Source organism: Cervus elaphus, chromosome 8 (genome assembly GCF_910594005.1).
Source record: "Cervus elaphus chromosome 8, mCerEla1.1, whole genome shotgun sequence".
Classification (NCBI taxonomy): Eukaryota; Metazoa; Chordata; class Mammalia; order Artiodactyla; family Cervidae; genus Cervus; species Cervus elaphus.
The window spans coordinates 30,735,498-30,752,597 of record NC_057822.1 but is presented as its reverse complement, the minus strand read 5'-3'; the positions used below and the strand labels follow the sequence as shown (position 1 = coordinate 30,752,597).

Here is a 17,100-nt window from a genome sequence, read left to right as displayed (position 1 = left end):
ACTTCTGAAGTGGTCGCTTCCGGCACCCTCAAGCCCCTCTCAAGTACTTCTCAATGGAACTGAGCACAGATTGGCCCCTTGACTGGCTTTAGAACGACCAGAGGTCCTTAAGCCCATCTCTCTCAGCCTCTTTACCTTTAATTTAAAGGGATTAAGGAAAGAATATCTGTTTCCTCTTTATTCTCGGAAATATAACACACATGCAACTGAAAAGTAAAATAGAAACTTTTTAATTCTTTGCAATGAAAGTTTCCTGGATAATTCCATGAGTTTTTATAATCATAGAGACAGTTTTAACCTTACTTATTCATTACCAAAAATAAAGACTATGGTTACAATTTATTCTCTATTTCTATAGATGCAAACAATATTCTCTATTTTGACATCAAAAAAGGGAGAAAGACAAAACACAAATTCCATGGACAAGGATGAAAACAGTATGATCTTCAAATGTATTTTGCTAATTTATGGTTTCTTTTTGGTTTTGTTTGTTTGTCTCACTGTATGTTTATCTTGCAAGAGCCTACAGAAATGAGAGAAAATACCTCTCATATTTTCTTAATACCTGAGAGAGGTATTAAGAACTAAACAAAATAAAAATGTATTATTTATTTTAAAAAATAAAACTTTTTGTTTACTTATTCAACTATGAAAAAATTTTCTGAAACATGTCAGTTAATTGGTCTGCAATGCACTCATAAATGGATAACATGGATCTCCTCTAACAAATATTTTTTTTTTTTTTAACAAATATTTTAAACAAAGTATTCACTACCTAAAGAGCGAGTTGGGGTAGGGAAATCTTCAAGTCACAATCCCCTGCACAGACTACATACAAGTTACTTTTAAACTTGAAGTCATAAAAGCAAAATCTGTAAAAGTAAGAATATTACTATTATTTTCAGCAATCTACTGATAAACCTGAAAAGCTCTTTTCAATACAATGAACCCTGATTTCATGGCAAGCTCCTTGCTTAAGGGGCTATTAACTTTTGAAGCTGAGCCGCTCAACCTGTGGCAGACTGTATTGACAGAAATGCTCCATTCTGAAAATCATCTTCAGGATGGAAGAAAGTTCAGCAATGACTTTCTTCAATGCAACACGGCCTACAGATTTGCAAATATACACGCGAGGACTCTGGGCAGGTCCAACTTTCAGTCAATAAGCTGGAAATAGGCTAAAGAGAAGAGAAGGCAGTGAAGGTCAAATATCCCCAATAAAATATCAGGCAGGGGCTTGTGGACTAGAGCTGGACACTATGCAAAAACGAGGTAACCAGATATCGCTAATGTTAAAAATTTGAGATGCCTGTACCACAACTGAAGACAAAGCTTTTTACATGGAGTTCTACTTGGGATCATTCTACTTAGGACTCCCTCCTGAGCAGCACTCCTAGATATTTCTATTATTTGGTACACCTAAACTTCTGGATATTATCCAATGGATGCCCCAAACACCTCCAAGGTTCTGTAGGTGCTCCAAAATCAAGGAAGGTCACATCATGTCTGGTAGTGTTTTGGTGTTAGCCTGTATTATATAACAGTTATTTAAAAATTGGTAATCCATATTTGGGCTCAATGATGGCTCCAGTAATCTTATTTTATTAACTGGAATATCCCATTCTCCTAATAGGATCAGTGGTCAAAGCTCATTGTACAACCAAAACCAAAATGGGGGCTGCTGCTGCTAAGTCGCTTCAGTCATGTCCGACTCTGTGCAACCCCGTAGACGGCACTAGGCTCCTCTGTCCCTGGGATTCTCCAGGCAAGAATACTGGAGTGGGTTGCCGTTTACTTATAAAAATGGGGGCAAAAGAATCTAATCACCCATGATAAAACAGCCCACTGACCAACTCTTTGATGCAAGATCACCAAGATGTTTCAATGCAACCTCAACATTTCATGGAGTTTCATGATGACCAGCTATCCAAACTCTTAGGTTTTAGGAGGATTCAAAAATCCTTTTTCTCTTAGCTAGCTCTCTTCTTGCTCATTCTTGTTTGCACACATTTGCCCAACTTTGGTTGGTTGTTGAGGTCCAGTGGAAGAATTCCCATTCTGCCTTGAAGCTTCTCCTTTAGGGACTTGGAAAAGGAAAGTAGTGCAGTTCTTTCCGGCCATCTGCCAGGCATGGGACCCCAGCCTTCTTGGGGTAAGTTCGACTGGCAATTTTAAAGAACTCTTCTGCAGCATCAAGTGCAATGAGACGGTCCTGCCAAAAAATTAAAAAATTAAAAACAAAAATTGTTGTCAAAATGGAAACAAAGCCATGTCTGTGGCAAAATTCATCTAAAAGCACATCCATCTAGAAATAACAATGAGTGAGTAAAACATTTATTAAATATTTCTCAACAAATTTAGAGACACTCCTTAATCACTTACATTCTCAGGAAACATTCCCCTGGCTCTTAGAGTCTTTTCAAATCATTTTTCAATCTTAGGCTGTATACCCACTATTTCTCACATCTCTTTGATCTAAAAACGGTTCAAAAAGCTGACTGCACAACAAAATTGGCTGAAAAATACAGATTCTTGAACTACAACCCAAGTCTCAACTGGTCTAAGCATATTCCAGAAACCTGAATTTTAAAAGCCCTCCAAATGATTATGATGTGCTGGCCACTGGACACCGAGGCATAAGATGTCAGCACCATCTGCCACACCTCATACCATGGTGAAGTTCATGGGGTCAGAATGATGAGTAAGTATATAGATTAACAGAGAAGCAAAAATTTAAAGCAAAATCAGGAACCTAAATGTCCATTAACAGAGGACTGGATAAAGAAGGTGCGGTACATCTAAACAATGGAATATTACTCAGCCATAAAAAGGAACAAAATTGGATGATTTGCAGAGATGTGGATGGACCTAAAGGCCTGTCATTCAGAGGGAAGTAAGTCAGAAAGAGAGAAACAAATATTATATATGAATGCATGTATGTGGAATCTAGAAAAATGGTACAGATGATCTTATTTGCAAAACAGAAATAGAGACAAAGATACAGAAAACAAATGTATGGACACCAACGAGAGGGAAAGGGGAGTGAGTGGGATGAATTGGGAGGCTGAGATTGACGTATATACACTATTGATACTATTCATAAAATAGATTAACTAATAAGGACCTACGGTATAGCTCAGGAAACTCGATTCAGTGTTCTACCAATACATTTTAAAGCAACTACATGAGATAAGCTGCTTCATTCGTGTCTGACTCTGTGCAATCCTATGGACTATAGCCTGCCAGGCTCCTCTGCCCATGGGATTCTCCAGGCAAGAATACTGAAGTGGGTTGCCATTCCCTTCTCCAGGGGATCTTCCCAACCCAAGGCCAGAATCTGGTCTCTGAAATCTTCTGGATGGCAGGCGGATTCTTTACCATCTGAGACACCCTCCAAAAGGACAAAAGCATCTATACTCTAATAAAAATTAATTTTTAAAAAATTACAAAAAAATAAGCAGATGGACACTTACCATAACAAAGAGATATCTCTCCGAGAGCTCCCAACTGGTTGGGAAAATACTGGTCTCTTCAGCCAGTCTCAGCAGTATTTCCCGAGCTTTCCTTGTGTTTTTAGAATCACTGATGGTGCTAAGTTTTGTCACTGCCAACAAAGAGTCTGCTTCTCTTTGAAAACCTGTGTAAAGAAATTAAACCCTCGTGTGAAGCAGTCACGAGGAGACAACAGACCTGCAAGGGGTGAGGGGACCCGTCGATGGCTTTGGAGCAAATGCGAGGAAACTGAAGCCCACTCCCTTTGCTGCCCTGCAGCTCAGTGAGGTTGGTCGGGTCTTTAATCAAAATGCTTTTGCGGTTTCTTCGTATCAAATTTTCTTTGTTACTTATCCCTCCAAGTTAAGCCTCTGCTACTCACCTACTGACTGCCTGCCACCCCCTTTTGGAAACCCTCCTCCCCTTCCCCACCTCCTCCCCTGTCCCCAGAATTCCTACTTGCCCCCTCAACCTGCAAAATGGTCATCTTCAGGTCCACACTCCTCCAAGCCCAGATTCCCTCCCCCAGGGCAATATTGTTGGTTGGCTAAATTACTTGTACAAAGGTCTAAAAGACTCATAGATTTAATACAAGCATAATATAAGTAACAGGGGACAGCAACTTGGTACCCACATTTGCAAAGTTATAATGCCAAGGTGTAATGTTCTCTTTCAAAGGAGAAGGACTGAGGACTTCAAAATTGATAAATTCATTTTTTGTGAACATGAAAACAAGCTTCTTTATCATGTGAGGGCCATATTTACTGAATTACAACCCTGGCAGAATTAAGAAAAATCAATACCCAGTAGCTACTCTAATACCACAGGTATTTGCTGCCTCTCTTACAAATAATATTTCTCCCAATCTGCTCTATCTTATAAATCTATGAGTAATTGGCAAATCACTCCATTTAAATCAATCAATGTACAGTGCCCCCCAATTCAATGATCTTGATTGAATGAATGTCCCATATGATTTCACTGCCCTGTGCTACTTGATACTGAAGACAGATGGGGTAACACATGGCAAAATATGTCCTCAAGACAAGGGCTGATGATAACAGAAACATCAGATGTGTATGCCGGAGGATACAGAGAGGATGGCATTGGGAAAATAATTAGTACACAGTAGCCTTAATCAGTCAGTTATTGACATTCCTTTTATAAAAACCAGGCTGGAAGAAGTAAAGAAGAATAACCACAACTGGTTATATTTGCCATTTTATAATCACTTTTAGACTCACCTAAATCTTCTAAAATGCGTTTCCATCTACTTCTCACTTCCCTTCGAATCTGCCGCAGGGTGTAGATATCATAATTGAGTTTTTGCCACTCCTGTAGGAAAAATTAAAGTTCAGTTTTATTTTTACACTTTGGCCTAAATCTCTATCTAATTCCCAAAGTTAACTTGTTAATGCGTGTGGTTCTCCTCTTCACTAATCTTCAAGGCATATCCCAAAAGGAAGAAGGAGTTGGGTGAGATGAAGTCAGCAGGAATACATCACCTCCATGTCTGGAATATCATGTACCAGGTAACACATCTCAGAAACTGTCCTAAGTAACCTCTTCACATTATCTAATTTCCCAACTACAGTGATAGCACCTATAAAGTGGGGATAACAACAGTGAATATTCCATTTAAGAATGTTATAAAGATTGAAGGTATTAAAAAAAACTTTTATATATAAAATATCGGCACACTTTTATATATAAAATACCTGCACACAGTATTACTAAAGACTTTTTATAGATAAATAAACTGACACCCAGAAAGTTTACCTAGCTAATACAATATCATCCAGCTAATAGGTACTGGAATTGGTATTTGAACCCAGGTCTGACTCAGAAGTTTCTGAGAAAAAATGACACCCAAAGAATTTGTATCTTCCTTTGCTATCAGAATACAGTGGAGTTGGGAATCCCAAGTTTCTTGATTTCCAGCCAATGTTTCCTTTATCGTATTACAGCATTGCTCTTTCATTTATATTCCCAAGACAGGATAAACTTTCAAGCACTCAGCAGAACTCTTAAAAGGTTATCTTTCTGAATACTTCAACCTTATGGGTAGTAGGTCATCATTGGTGGTGTTCAGTCACTGAGTCATATCCGACTCTTTGCAACCCCGTGGATGCCAGGCATCCCTGTCCTTCACCATCTCCCAGAGCGTGCTCAAACTCATGTCCATTGAGTCGGTGGTGCCATCCAACCATCTCATCCTCTGTCATCCCCTTCTGCTGCTGCTGTTAATCTTTCCCAGCATCAGGGTCTTTTCTAATGAACCGGCTCTACGCATCAGGTGGCCAAAATATTGAGCTTCAGCTCCTCAAACAGAACTTAAATCTTTCAGGAACATTAGAATCTTTACTGAGCTATGGATTTCTTTTAAACACCATGGAAATTTGTTTTCAAGGAGCCTTATCTATATGGAAAATTCATTTTATAGAGTATATCTTTTCTGCTTTGCAAGAAATTAGTCATACAATTATGCTAAAGTACAGCTTAAAAGAGCATCATTCTAAATGCTCAAGTTGAGACTCAGATTATATGGTATTTTGACTCCTCTAACTGAAAACGTTTCAGTGTTGCCAGGCTTGCCTTGCTCATCCCTAATCAACTTTCATGACTGGTTAAGAGAAATCAATTTAGCTTCCATCCCCAAACATTTATAGATACCACTCTAAGAAAGAAAAACTAGCAAAATAAAGCAGATTTGGTTATGACTGCATTTTAAATCTTGTATCTGAAGGTACAAAGCCATCAGAAGGTCATGGATTTCACAAACTATAGTTCACAACAGCCAAAACATGGAAACAACCTAAATGCCCATCGACAGAGGAATGTATAAAGATGATGTGGTACATGTATACAACAGAACACTACTCAGCCATTATAAAAGAGAATGAAATAATGCCATTTGCAGCAACATGGATGGACCTAGAGACTATCATACGAAGTGAAATAAGTCAGAAAGAAAGACAAATACTCTCTGGTATCACTTATAAAGAAAGACAAATACTCTCTGGTATCACTTATATGTGGAATCTAAAATATGACACAAATGAACGTATCTATGGAACAGAAACAGAATTGTGGACATAGAGAACAGACTGGTGGTTGCCAAGGAGAGGGGAGCGGGAAGGGATGGATTAGGAGTCTGGGGTTAGCAGATGCAAACTGGTATACATAGAATGGCTGAACAAGGTCTTACTGTATAGCACAGGGAACTATATTCAATATTTTGTGATAAACCATAATAGAAAAGAATATGAAAAGGAATGTATATACATATAATGAATGAACTGCTTTGCTATACAGCAGAAATTAACACAACATTGTAAATCAACTGTACTTCAATAAAACTGTTTTAAAAGGTCATGAATTTCAGCTGTTTTTCATCAGTCAGGAAGTGGTGAGTCTGAATCCTCTTGCCTGGTCCTCTGTTTTTGATCAAAGGTGTGAATGCACATGCATATGCATGAGTGTGCAGGGACTGGAGTCAGGGAGAAGCCTGCGACACCGGAGGGCAACGTTAGCTGGGTCATCTCAGAAGTGTGCAGTCCACACCGCGTCCTGGGCACCATGTCAAAGCGCTCCTAACCAGCGCCCTGCAGACCGTCCAAGTATTCAGTACGGCACTGCCATTTTCACGGGACGTGTCATTCAGTATACACAGCATCTTGGAAAAAAGCGCAGAGGGTCTGAATTCCAGTTCCATTCTCACTAAGAGCCTAACTTTGGGCAGGTTCATAAAGTGACACAGCATGTCACTGGCCTAATCTGCACTATGGGATAATAATACTGCCTTCCTCTCGGGCTTATTATGAGGATCAAACGCTTTAATGCAAGCCCTGAAAACAGAGCTTGGTGCACATTCTCCTCCAGGCACAGCTAAGAAACAATATTCCAAGACTCGGGATGATTTCCATTACAAGGACTGAGGGTATTATACATGGCATGAGGCAGTACCTCATCGGTGAGGACCTTCAGAAAAAAACATTTCTCTGTTCTTGACATCAGGTAGGATTTTGCTTTCCCCCAAAATTATTTCACTGTTCTGAACACTGAATTTTTATAACTGATCGGTTTCCATGCTTTCCTGAAAACGTAGAATCCTATCATGGAAAATGTACAGAATCTTGAAAACATTTTTGAATTATCAGAAATTTTTACTACTTTTTGTATCTTTTTTCTCTTTTCTAGTTTGTGCTCTCATTGTAGTTTCATGTGAGTTAACTTAAGTCCTTTATGATTTAAAAAAAGATTATAAATATATAAAAGATTACACAGAGCAGCGCTGTGCTTATTCTCAATGAAACTGACCCTCCTTGCCAGACTAAATGACAAGTGATCCGAGTCCTATTCATGCTTGATAGAGACCCACCCAATCAATTCGCAAGTAAGACACTTTATACATTCACATAACCTTAAATTATCTAACAAACCACTAGGTGGCTTCATTACCTCGCAATGGAAAGTCTCTGCTAATTCTTCTTTAGCTCCTTGGGCTTATGGTAAGAACTTCTGTCCTGAATTAAGTGTAGCCAAATCTCTCTTTTTCAGACACACATTCATCATTGGGTAATCCAGGCTTCAGATTTTTTTTTTAATCTTTCTTTTCTTGCTGTCCATCTGTCGATTATTTTGCTATTCCTAGACACTAACACTTAATGTTACACAAACTCATTCCATTTCACTGTCTGTTCCTCTGATAAACTGTCAAGGAGAAGCAACAATGCAACATTTTAAAATCTGCTGAGGATGGATGCATGTGATAAGTGCCTGTTAAGATTAACAGAATGAAACTGCACATTTCATAAATCCACATTATCCACTGTCTTCTTTTGACACAATAGTCATGGATAATCATATATGAAAGCATCCAAAAGCTCTGTGCAAAACTTAAAGCTCTAAAACCAGAAGTAACCTGGGCAGAGTTTTAACAAAGAACTGGTTTTTGAAAAAATAAATGATAAGAGGGGATTTGAATTTCTTTTTAACATATGATCCCAAAGAACAGAATCTAAAAGTAGCAAATAAGAAATGGTGATGAACAAAATCTTACCCACAACTAAAGAAACTAACTCATTTATTCCTTAGTATTAGAGAAAACGAGTCTTATGATATCCTTCTACATTGTAAAAATTGCACCAGTTTTCTTCAGATAAATAACTTGAAAATAACAAGTCAAATATTCTTCATAAGTGACTTGACACTCAAATTAACTAGACATAAAAAGCTAAACTCTTATTTTCTAAAACAATCTTTGTTTACTCATAACTTCTGAAGTAATGCAATGTGGTCATTGTGATGCCATGGCCTGAAAGTTAAACAATGAATACATTAGCAGAGGTGTAATCAAAAAAATCATGCAAATTTAATTTCACAAGATATCTGGGAACCAAGTCAAACCCAAAAACGTCTGACAAAGAGCAACTGAAGATACTTAGCTGAATCCTTGAGGTCTTTCTCCTCTCTAGTTGTTGGCCAGATCAGATTAGAGCTGCTAGAGAGGAAGGCTGAGGTCAAACATGAAAAGCAGAGCAAACCACAATCGGCTTCCACTGTCAGGAGCCAGCTCTCCTGCAGCTCTTCCATCCCACGAACTGGTCCTGACCTTGAGCTCTGATTCAAGCTCCAGGGGTCATTTTCTCATACATAAAATTAAAACATTTTATTCACACTTGTTCTGTGTTATTGTGAGGTTGTGGATACATGGCACAGTTAAAAAATACTTCTTACTTCTTCCTGGAGATTTGTACATTTAAAGAAATGAACTCTAACAATAGATGACATATACTTTAAAATCACCTTATACTTCTAGGAGCAACCTCAAAAGAGATCAATTTATTTTTAATTATACAAATAATATAAACACAAAGAAATAAAAATTCAAAGAGAACAGAGGGCATAAAATGAAAACTTGCTGCATCTACTTGGCTTGAGCTGGGTTATGTGACCATCCTTGAGCCAATGGGATATGCTGATTGGCTTATGTTATTGGATTTCAAGCCAAGCACCCCTTCAAAGGATTCTGATTTTATTGCTCTGAGAGGTGGGTCCCATGCACAGATATTTTTAAATAGTTTCTTATTGGTTCTAATATCTAGCCAGGGTTGAGTTTATTAGCTTAAGCCAATCAGTGTCCTGTTTGAGCTGTGGTGCTGGAGAAGACTCTAAGCAAGGAGATCAAACCTATCAAAATCAGTACTGAATATCCACTGGAAGGACTGATGCTGAAGCTGAAACTCAAATCCTTTGGTCACCTGATGCAAAGAACTGACCCATTGGAAAAAACCTTGATGCTGGGAAAGACTGAAGGCAGGAGGAGAAGGGGATGACAGAGGATGAGATGGTTGGATGGCATCACCAACTCGATGGACATGAGCCTGAGCAAGCTCTGGGAACTGGTGATGGACAGGGAAGCCTGGCGTGCTGCAGTCCATGGGGTCACAAAGAGTTGGACATGACTGAACAACTGAACTGAACTGAATCAGTGTCCACTCTTAGAACTGAGAATGTAACTGTTCTCTCCAAAGGAAATTTGGGACAAACTTGATAGATTGATGAGGGAAGGAGAAAACAGGTCTTGGAGAAGCAAACATCAAGCATCTGCTTATGGCAGACTGAACAGTTACCCCAGGGTCTGCATTATGTCTTTCTTTTTTGCTACTGGAACCCAGATTTTATTTGGGGCTGCAATGTGCCAGTCCCAGGGAACAGATCGTGATCTGTGCAAATGCTAGTGAGAATCTGTGTCCCCAGTTGTTCTCCTCCCTTGCAATGAGAGAGAGAGAAAGATGGAATAGCTATATCGCCCCAAGTATCCACATGTATCATACACTGTGAACATCCCTATGGGAATTCCCACTTCAACTCAACATCCACACTAAAAGAAGACTCCATACGACTGTGGCTATAATAACATTAAACATCTAACTCAAGGAACTACAAGGTACAGAGTAGTCAAACACTTTTACTTGCAAGTGACAGCTTTTTGATAAAATGAATTCTTTGAACATTGTAACTGCTATCTCTTTCCTTTCAACTTTCACCAGTTTGGATCATCTTATGCTACTTTCTATTCAAAATGAAGTTTCCAAAAGATATTAAAAAAAAAATACTGACTGCTTCTCCCATTTCATTTTCTTTCATTCTGCAGGTAAATAAGTAAGAAAAAGACATGTGATATATGGGAGTGGGGGAATATCTGGATTTTAACAAGCCTCTAACAGATTCTCTCGTGCTTGCTTTTCACAGAGAAACTCGAAGTGGATAACACAGACTAGGGTAGTCTTCCAGCTACTGAAGAGCATTCAAAGCTGTTGATGTCAGCCTGGAGGAAGGTTTTTAGTGACCCAGGAAAGGGCTTGGTTTCTGAGCCTAGTCATCATTTTCATCAGGTACTGCATGGGGTCAAAGGTCACAAAAATAGCAGAGATGACTAACACAGGGAATGTAAGAATCAAGGCTTGAAACCTGTAACAAATAAGGCCTATGATATAAAATCAACAAGGTGAAATTTATTAGCAGCAGTTCATGCAAAAGACACGTCCCTGCATCTGGTCCTTTGACTATGTTGACTTTTTTCAACCTAAGAGTTGGGTGCATTTTTATTTGCTCCTCATAACAAGAACTAATAACTTTATTTATTCCTTGTTCTAGTAAGAATTGTTCGCTTTAGTGGAAGCCACAGAAAGATCGATATTAGATGGAACTTTCCACCCAGGATGAAGGTTTTCTAAGAGAATGGGCTCTCCATCACTGGAGCTTCATGGGATAGCTGCTGTACTTTAGGGGCTTCGCTGGTGGCTCAGGCAGTAAGAATCCACCTGCAATGCAGGAGACCTGGGTTCAATCCCTGGGTTTGGGAGACCCCTGGAGGCAAGCATGGCAACCCACTCCAGTATTCTTGCCTCAAGGATCCCCACGGACCGAGGAGCCTAGTGGGCTACAATCCTTGGGGTCGAAAAGAGTCAGACACAACTGAATGACTAAGCACACAGCACAGTGAAAATATACTATATAATTTATAATTTCTAGAAATATAACTTCTGTAGGTTCTTTCAACATAATATATTCCTTCTGTGTCACCTGGGAAAATCAGAAAAGGATTTGAAGGCATTTACAAAAAAAAGAGAGTCAGACAGACAGTAGACAGACATAGATAGATCATACTGACAGAGTACTTACAACTTCCCAGGTACTACTCTAAGCTCTTTATATGTATTTATTTAGTTAATTCTCATGATATGACATGTATGAGATGGATTTTTTTTAATATTTTAATTTATTTATTTGGATCATATTTGCAGCAGGCAGGATCTTTAGCTGTGGCACACAAACTCTTAGGTGCAGCGTCTGGGATTTAGTTCCTGGACCAGGGATCGAAACCCTGGCCGCCTGCATTGGGAACACAAAGCTTTAGCTACTGGGCTACCAGGGAAGTCCCAACGAGATGGATATTACTACAGCATTCGAAAAATGAGCAAACTGCGGCTCAGAGAGATGAAGTACTTGCCCAGGTGCACACAGCAGTAGGTAAGGAGCTGGGATTTCTGACCCAGGCAGTCTGGTTGTAGGCCAACACACATAGCCACTGTCCACCCTGTCTCTCCAAATGGGAAAGTGGCGGGGTTGGGGGGGAGTTGGCACATGAGCAAGGGAAGAAGGGAGGTAAAGACGAAAGAGCCGGTGATTGGAACAGAGGTCAACCTGAAGGAGGATCTAAGAAAATACAATTAAAATCCTGGAAGGAAAAACAACTTTTCTAAAAGCAAAGTATTACCAGGCTGTAGGCAAGAATGCAGCCATGCAAGAACATCCTTCTCAAGGGCTGACTCCTGGGAGTCCTTCCTTTGGGGACTTCCGTTCCGCCTCCCCTCCTCAGAGCAGGTGGAAGGACCTCAACCCCCCTCTCCCACACCCTCCTGCTACACTCATCTTTGAGGAGTGAGACAAAGGCAAAACCACTCCCTTCAAGATGCAGATGGGGTGGGCAGTGAGGGGTGGCAGAAGCCAGGGTCTGAGATCACGAGGACAAAGGAGAAAAGGTCAATGTCTGGGACTGGGTTGTGCTTGTCTGCAATGCAGAGAGAGCTGAGAAACTGCCCACGCTTTTCTGAAACTAGGCTTTGGAACTGAGAAAGGCCCCAAGTTTCTTAGACTCACCTACCTACTGGGTACTTCTTTGCTCTTCCCCTTGAAGCCCCATCACTCATTTCAGAAAGAGACCGGTCACACTGTCTCCCTTCCCTTGGAAAAGTCCCCGGAAAGCTGGTGGCCCTCTCCTCCCAGGCTTTCGAGATGACTGGGTCACAGGACACCTAATTCAGAAACCCGGCTGGGGCCCCAGTGGGCTCACAAGACCAACCACAGTTTCCCTGGCTCACGTGACAGACTTCTTCCTTCCAGAGTGCATTGGCTGGCATCTCTGAACAAAAACACTCGAAAGCTTCAACCCCAGATGCCAAATGCAAGAAATGGAGTTCTGCCAGGAACTAGCTCCCTCTTCCTGAGAGGTCAGAGGGTTTCACTGACGCACTACCAGGACGCCCTCCCCTTTACCCTGCTTCCTCTAACGTCGCGTGGTTCTCCACCCTCCCTTCTCGGCCACGTGGCTTCAAAGGGACCTTCCAGAGCCTTCTCTCTTCCTCCTCATCCCCTTACTCATTGCCGCCTGGCCGTCAGCTTTTCAGACCTGCTACCCACGCCAAGTACCAGGGTCCGTCCCCCACCTCCTCAGCTCAGGAGTAACCCAACAGGAGTGTCCTTTCCTAAAGCATTGGACACTGATGTGCCCTCCCCACCCCACTTCTTCCCATGTCTCCCCAGGTCTCTACGGGAAAGAAGAAAGAAGCATCTACTAAGTGCCCTTCAGGACACCTGGTGGGGGAGGGTGGACATCAGTCCCCCCATACGACAGAAGAAAGGTCTGGTCCTTGCCTGGAGTCAGCCAGCAAGAGGTCTGAGGTTCAGACTCATTGACTGCCTCTAAAGTGCCTCCTCCGGCTCCACTTCCTCGCTCTCCTGCCTCCCTCTGCAGGTCCTGTTCCTCCTCTGCCTCTTCTTGGGCGGTCCTCTCCCAAGGCACTGTGTCGGGTCGTTTCCTTTCCACCTGCCTGGATGATTTCCTCAAACGCCCCCACCTCTGTGGTCACTCCTTCTGGGGCCCTGAGCCCAAGCCTTGGGTCCAGGTCTCCATCATCCCCTTCCTGCCCGATGCCTCCACATGGATGGGTGGCTGACCCGGCCACTGGACAAAGCCCAGTCTGACTCCCCAGCGGCCTCCACCAAGCCAGCACCCCAACACTCCAACGTGGCCATCTACCGCTCTGTGGAGCGTGACACTCCCAACGTGGCCATCTACCGCTCACTCCCCTTCCAGCCCACCTTCGCATCGCATCCCAATCAGTCACCCAGTCCTGGTCCTTCGGCCTCTGTCACAAGATTCCTCTCTTATCTATCCCCACTGCCTCAGCCTTCACTGGCCTGAACAGCTCCAGTAAAGGTCCCTCTGCTTCCAGAAACAAACTACTCCAGTCTCCTCCCAACAAGTTATCTTCCTAAAGGTCAGACTGGGTCATTTCTCTCACAGAGAACTCCAGTGGGTACCACTTACTGAAAAAGCAGTGTCAGCCCCAGACAGGCTCTCCATCGTGACCCTGTCTGCCTCTGACCACATTCACTCCTGCCCACAACCCACTGTCATCTAAACCCTACCCCGTCTCCCAGGGACAGCCAAATGCTGCCACCCTGAGAAGCCTTCACCTTTCTTACCAGCTCAAAGGAACTGCTGCTTCTGTGGAAATTCCTCAGCCCCTTTATGGGAACTGCTGTAGAGTTACTGACTGTCAAGATATTGTCATTGAGGGGTTGCCCAGGTGGCTTGGCGTAAAGAATCCGCTTGTCAATGCAGGAGACACAAGAGACATGGGTTCGATCCCTGAGTTGGGAAGATCTCCTAGAGAAGGAAATGGTAATCCGCCCTAGTATCCTTGCCTGGAGAATCCCATGGACAGAGTCTGGTGGGCTACAGTCCATGGGGTCACAAAGAGCCTGACACAACTGGGCACACACACTGTCATACAGGCACTTGTAATACCTCTTTCACTACTAGATTTTGGACTTTGTGGATACAAGAATCTGGATTCATCCATGCCGTAGAGCACACAGCAGGCATCCCAGTGGGTTGGCTGAACTCAAATGAAAATGACAATTCACAGAAAGGCCACCTTCTGCTGATGCCTGAGTGCCTGCTTTGAATCTAGAAAGCAGCACTAAATGTTATCAGAAAAAGCCATGTGAGTTCTCCATGTGGATTCTGAACAAGGCAGGTTTATATAATCAAGATATTTTGATCCCCATATTTTGGGGAAGCAGAATAAATTCAAGAAAGATGAAATAAAACAAAATAACCCATTCACATCTCCTGCTCTGTGCTGATCAAGCAGCCGACATTTGAAAAGTACTTTTCACATATGTCTCTTTAAATAACAACAGACATTGAGGCTAGACTGTGAGGCAGGCCCTGTCCTGAGCACGCCACATGTGTCCTTGTTTTCATTAGAGAATCTGATGAGCTGGGTTTGTGGATTCTTTTCTAGAGGTTGTTAAGTGAGACCCTAGGAGGTTAAACAACTCAGCTGCGACCTCACAGCTGTTAAGTAGGGAACCTAAAGTTTCCACCCAAGTCTCTTTGACACCTTAACCCATGCTTCTCCCAGTACCCTAAGCTGCACCAATTAGGCCCAAATGTAGCTCATTCCATGGCCCTGCCCTGTCACCAATGTGGAAACTGGGGCACAGAGAAAGAAAGGGAACATAATGCAGGGACTTTCATTCCCAAAGCGGCTCTGGCAGGGCCACTCGGATTCAGAGGACAGACAGGCCCCACCCTGCTCTCCACACACCCCTGACCACACACCCCTCACTGCCCAGGTCCCAGTGCAAGGGGCCAGGGGAGGAAAGAAGAGATTATGCAGAGGAAGCTCAGAGCTTGGTCTGGACAGAGTCAAGGCCACCCACCCAGGACAGGCATCCTCCGTCGGGACTATAAAAGCCCATTCTCTCCACCCTCCACCCCACCGTGTGTGAGCAGGAAAGACAGGACTGTATTTCACTGTTCCTAGACTGCCGCTCCACTCATCAGCCTTCTGCTTCCACCTCGGCCCAAGTGGCACAGATCAGACAAGAAAGTTGGTGTGTTAGAGGAGAAACCGCAGACCAGATGAACACTGCAGGAGGAAGTGGTAGGGAGTGGAGGCCAAGGAGAAGCCAGTGCCCGGGGACCTGGCGCTTGGTCCTTGGAGGCTCCAGAATTTGGAGGGCCCTCCAACAGCTCCCACCAAGGCTTGGCCTTATAGAGGCAGGACAGGAGGAGGCAGGGCACAAACTTTAAATGAATGGCATAGGGGGGCTTCCCTGGTGGCTCGGTGGTAATCTGCCTGGCAATGCAGGAGACGCAGGTTTGATTCCTGTTCTGGGAAGATCCCACATTCCTCAAAGCAACTAAGCCGTATGCCACATCTATTGGGCCTGCGGTCTAGGGCCCGGGAACCGCAACTATGGAGTCCATGTGCCGCAACTATTGAAGCTGGCAAGCCCTAGAGCCTGTGCCCCACAACAAGAGAAGCCACTGCAATGAGAAGCCCGCACACCTCAATGAAGAGTAGCTAGCTCTCCCCTCACCGAAACTAGAGAAAAGCCCTTGCAGTGATGAAGACCCACAACAGCCAAAATAAATAAATAAAATTGTTTTTTTAAAAAAAGAATGACATCGTTGTTCAGGATACAACATGAACTGGTTAGAACCTAACAGGTCCAAGATGGCAAAAGATTCAACTTCCAGTAGACCTTGAGCCTCATTATATGCTCATTATAATATATAATGCATATGCTAAATAACACGCCCATCAGCACCATGACAGTTCCAAAGCCACCTATAAAAGTGGGCACTGGCCCGATTCCTGGAAATCTCTGCCCCTGCCCCAAAATAGTTGGGATAATCCCCCCACTCATTAGCCTATGAAATTACCCAGCCCATAAACACTAACCAACCTCACACCTCATGGCCTCTTGACTTCTGACACGGCCCACACTCTGTGGAGCGTGTTTCTCCCTGAATGAACCTGCTTTTCCTCTTAGCTCTCAGGGCAGAGCCCTCCTGCCTGCCCATTCGTGTCTTTCACAAGCCTTCTATATCATTAATAATAAATCGACTTCTTGCCTATCACTTGACCTCTTGCTGAGTTCCTTCTGTGCTGAGATATAAACAGCCTGCTTCATTAAGTCCTGTGATCAGACGTGGGGTTTCCATTCTTTTTTTTTTTTAATATTTATTTGGCCACATCGGATCTTAGTTTGCAGCCTGCAGCATCTTTAGCCAACTCTTAGGTGCCGAATCTAGTTCCCCGACCAGGGATTAAACCCAGGTCCCCTGCATTGGGAGCATAGAGTCTTAACCCTGGACCACCAGGGAAGTCCTAGACTGTTTCAACCGGGAGACTGTGGGTTTGAGTCCCCTTCTAAGCCAGAGACTGTGGGTTCAAGTCCCACCTCATGTGAGGCTGAATTCCAGTCCGTTCCAAAGGAGAGAAGTTAGAAGACTGG

The 17,100-nt window shown here is 42.8% G+C and overlaps 1 protein-coding gene across 1 annotated transcript in view; it reads right to left on the bottom strand.

Annotated features, from left to right (window-relative positions):
- Nucleotides 1-215: 215 nt before the first annotated feature.
- MREG (melanoregulin) overlaps nucleotides 216-17,100 on the bottom strand; it is a 68,696-nt gene continuing 51,811 nt past the window's right edge. The window contains exons 3-5 of the mRNA XM_043910117.1: nucleotides 4,737-4,827; nucleotides 3,474-3,637; nucleotides 216-2,212 (exon numbers count right to left, since the gene is read on the bottom strand). Of these exons, the coding sequence (XP_043766052.1) occupies nucleotides 2,078-2,212; nucleotides 3,474-3,637; nucleotides 4,737-4,827 (390 nt within the window). The 3' untranslated portion in view covers nucleotides 216-2,077. The remainder of the gene's footprint in view (nucleotides 2,213-3,473; nucleotides 3,638-4,736; nucleotides 4,828-17,100) is intronic.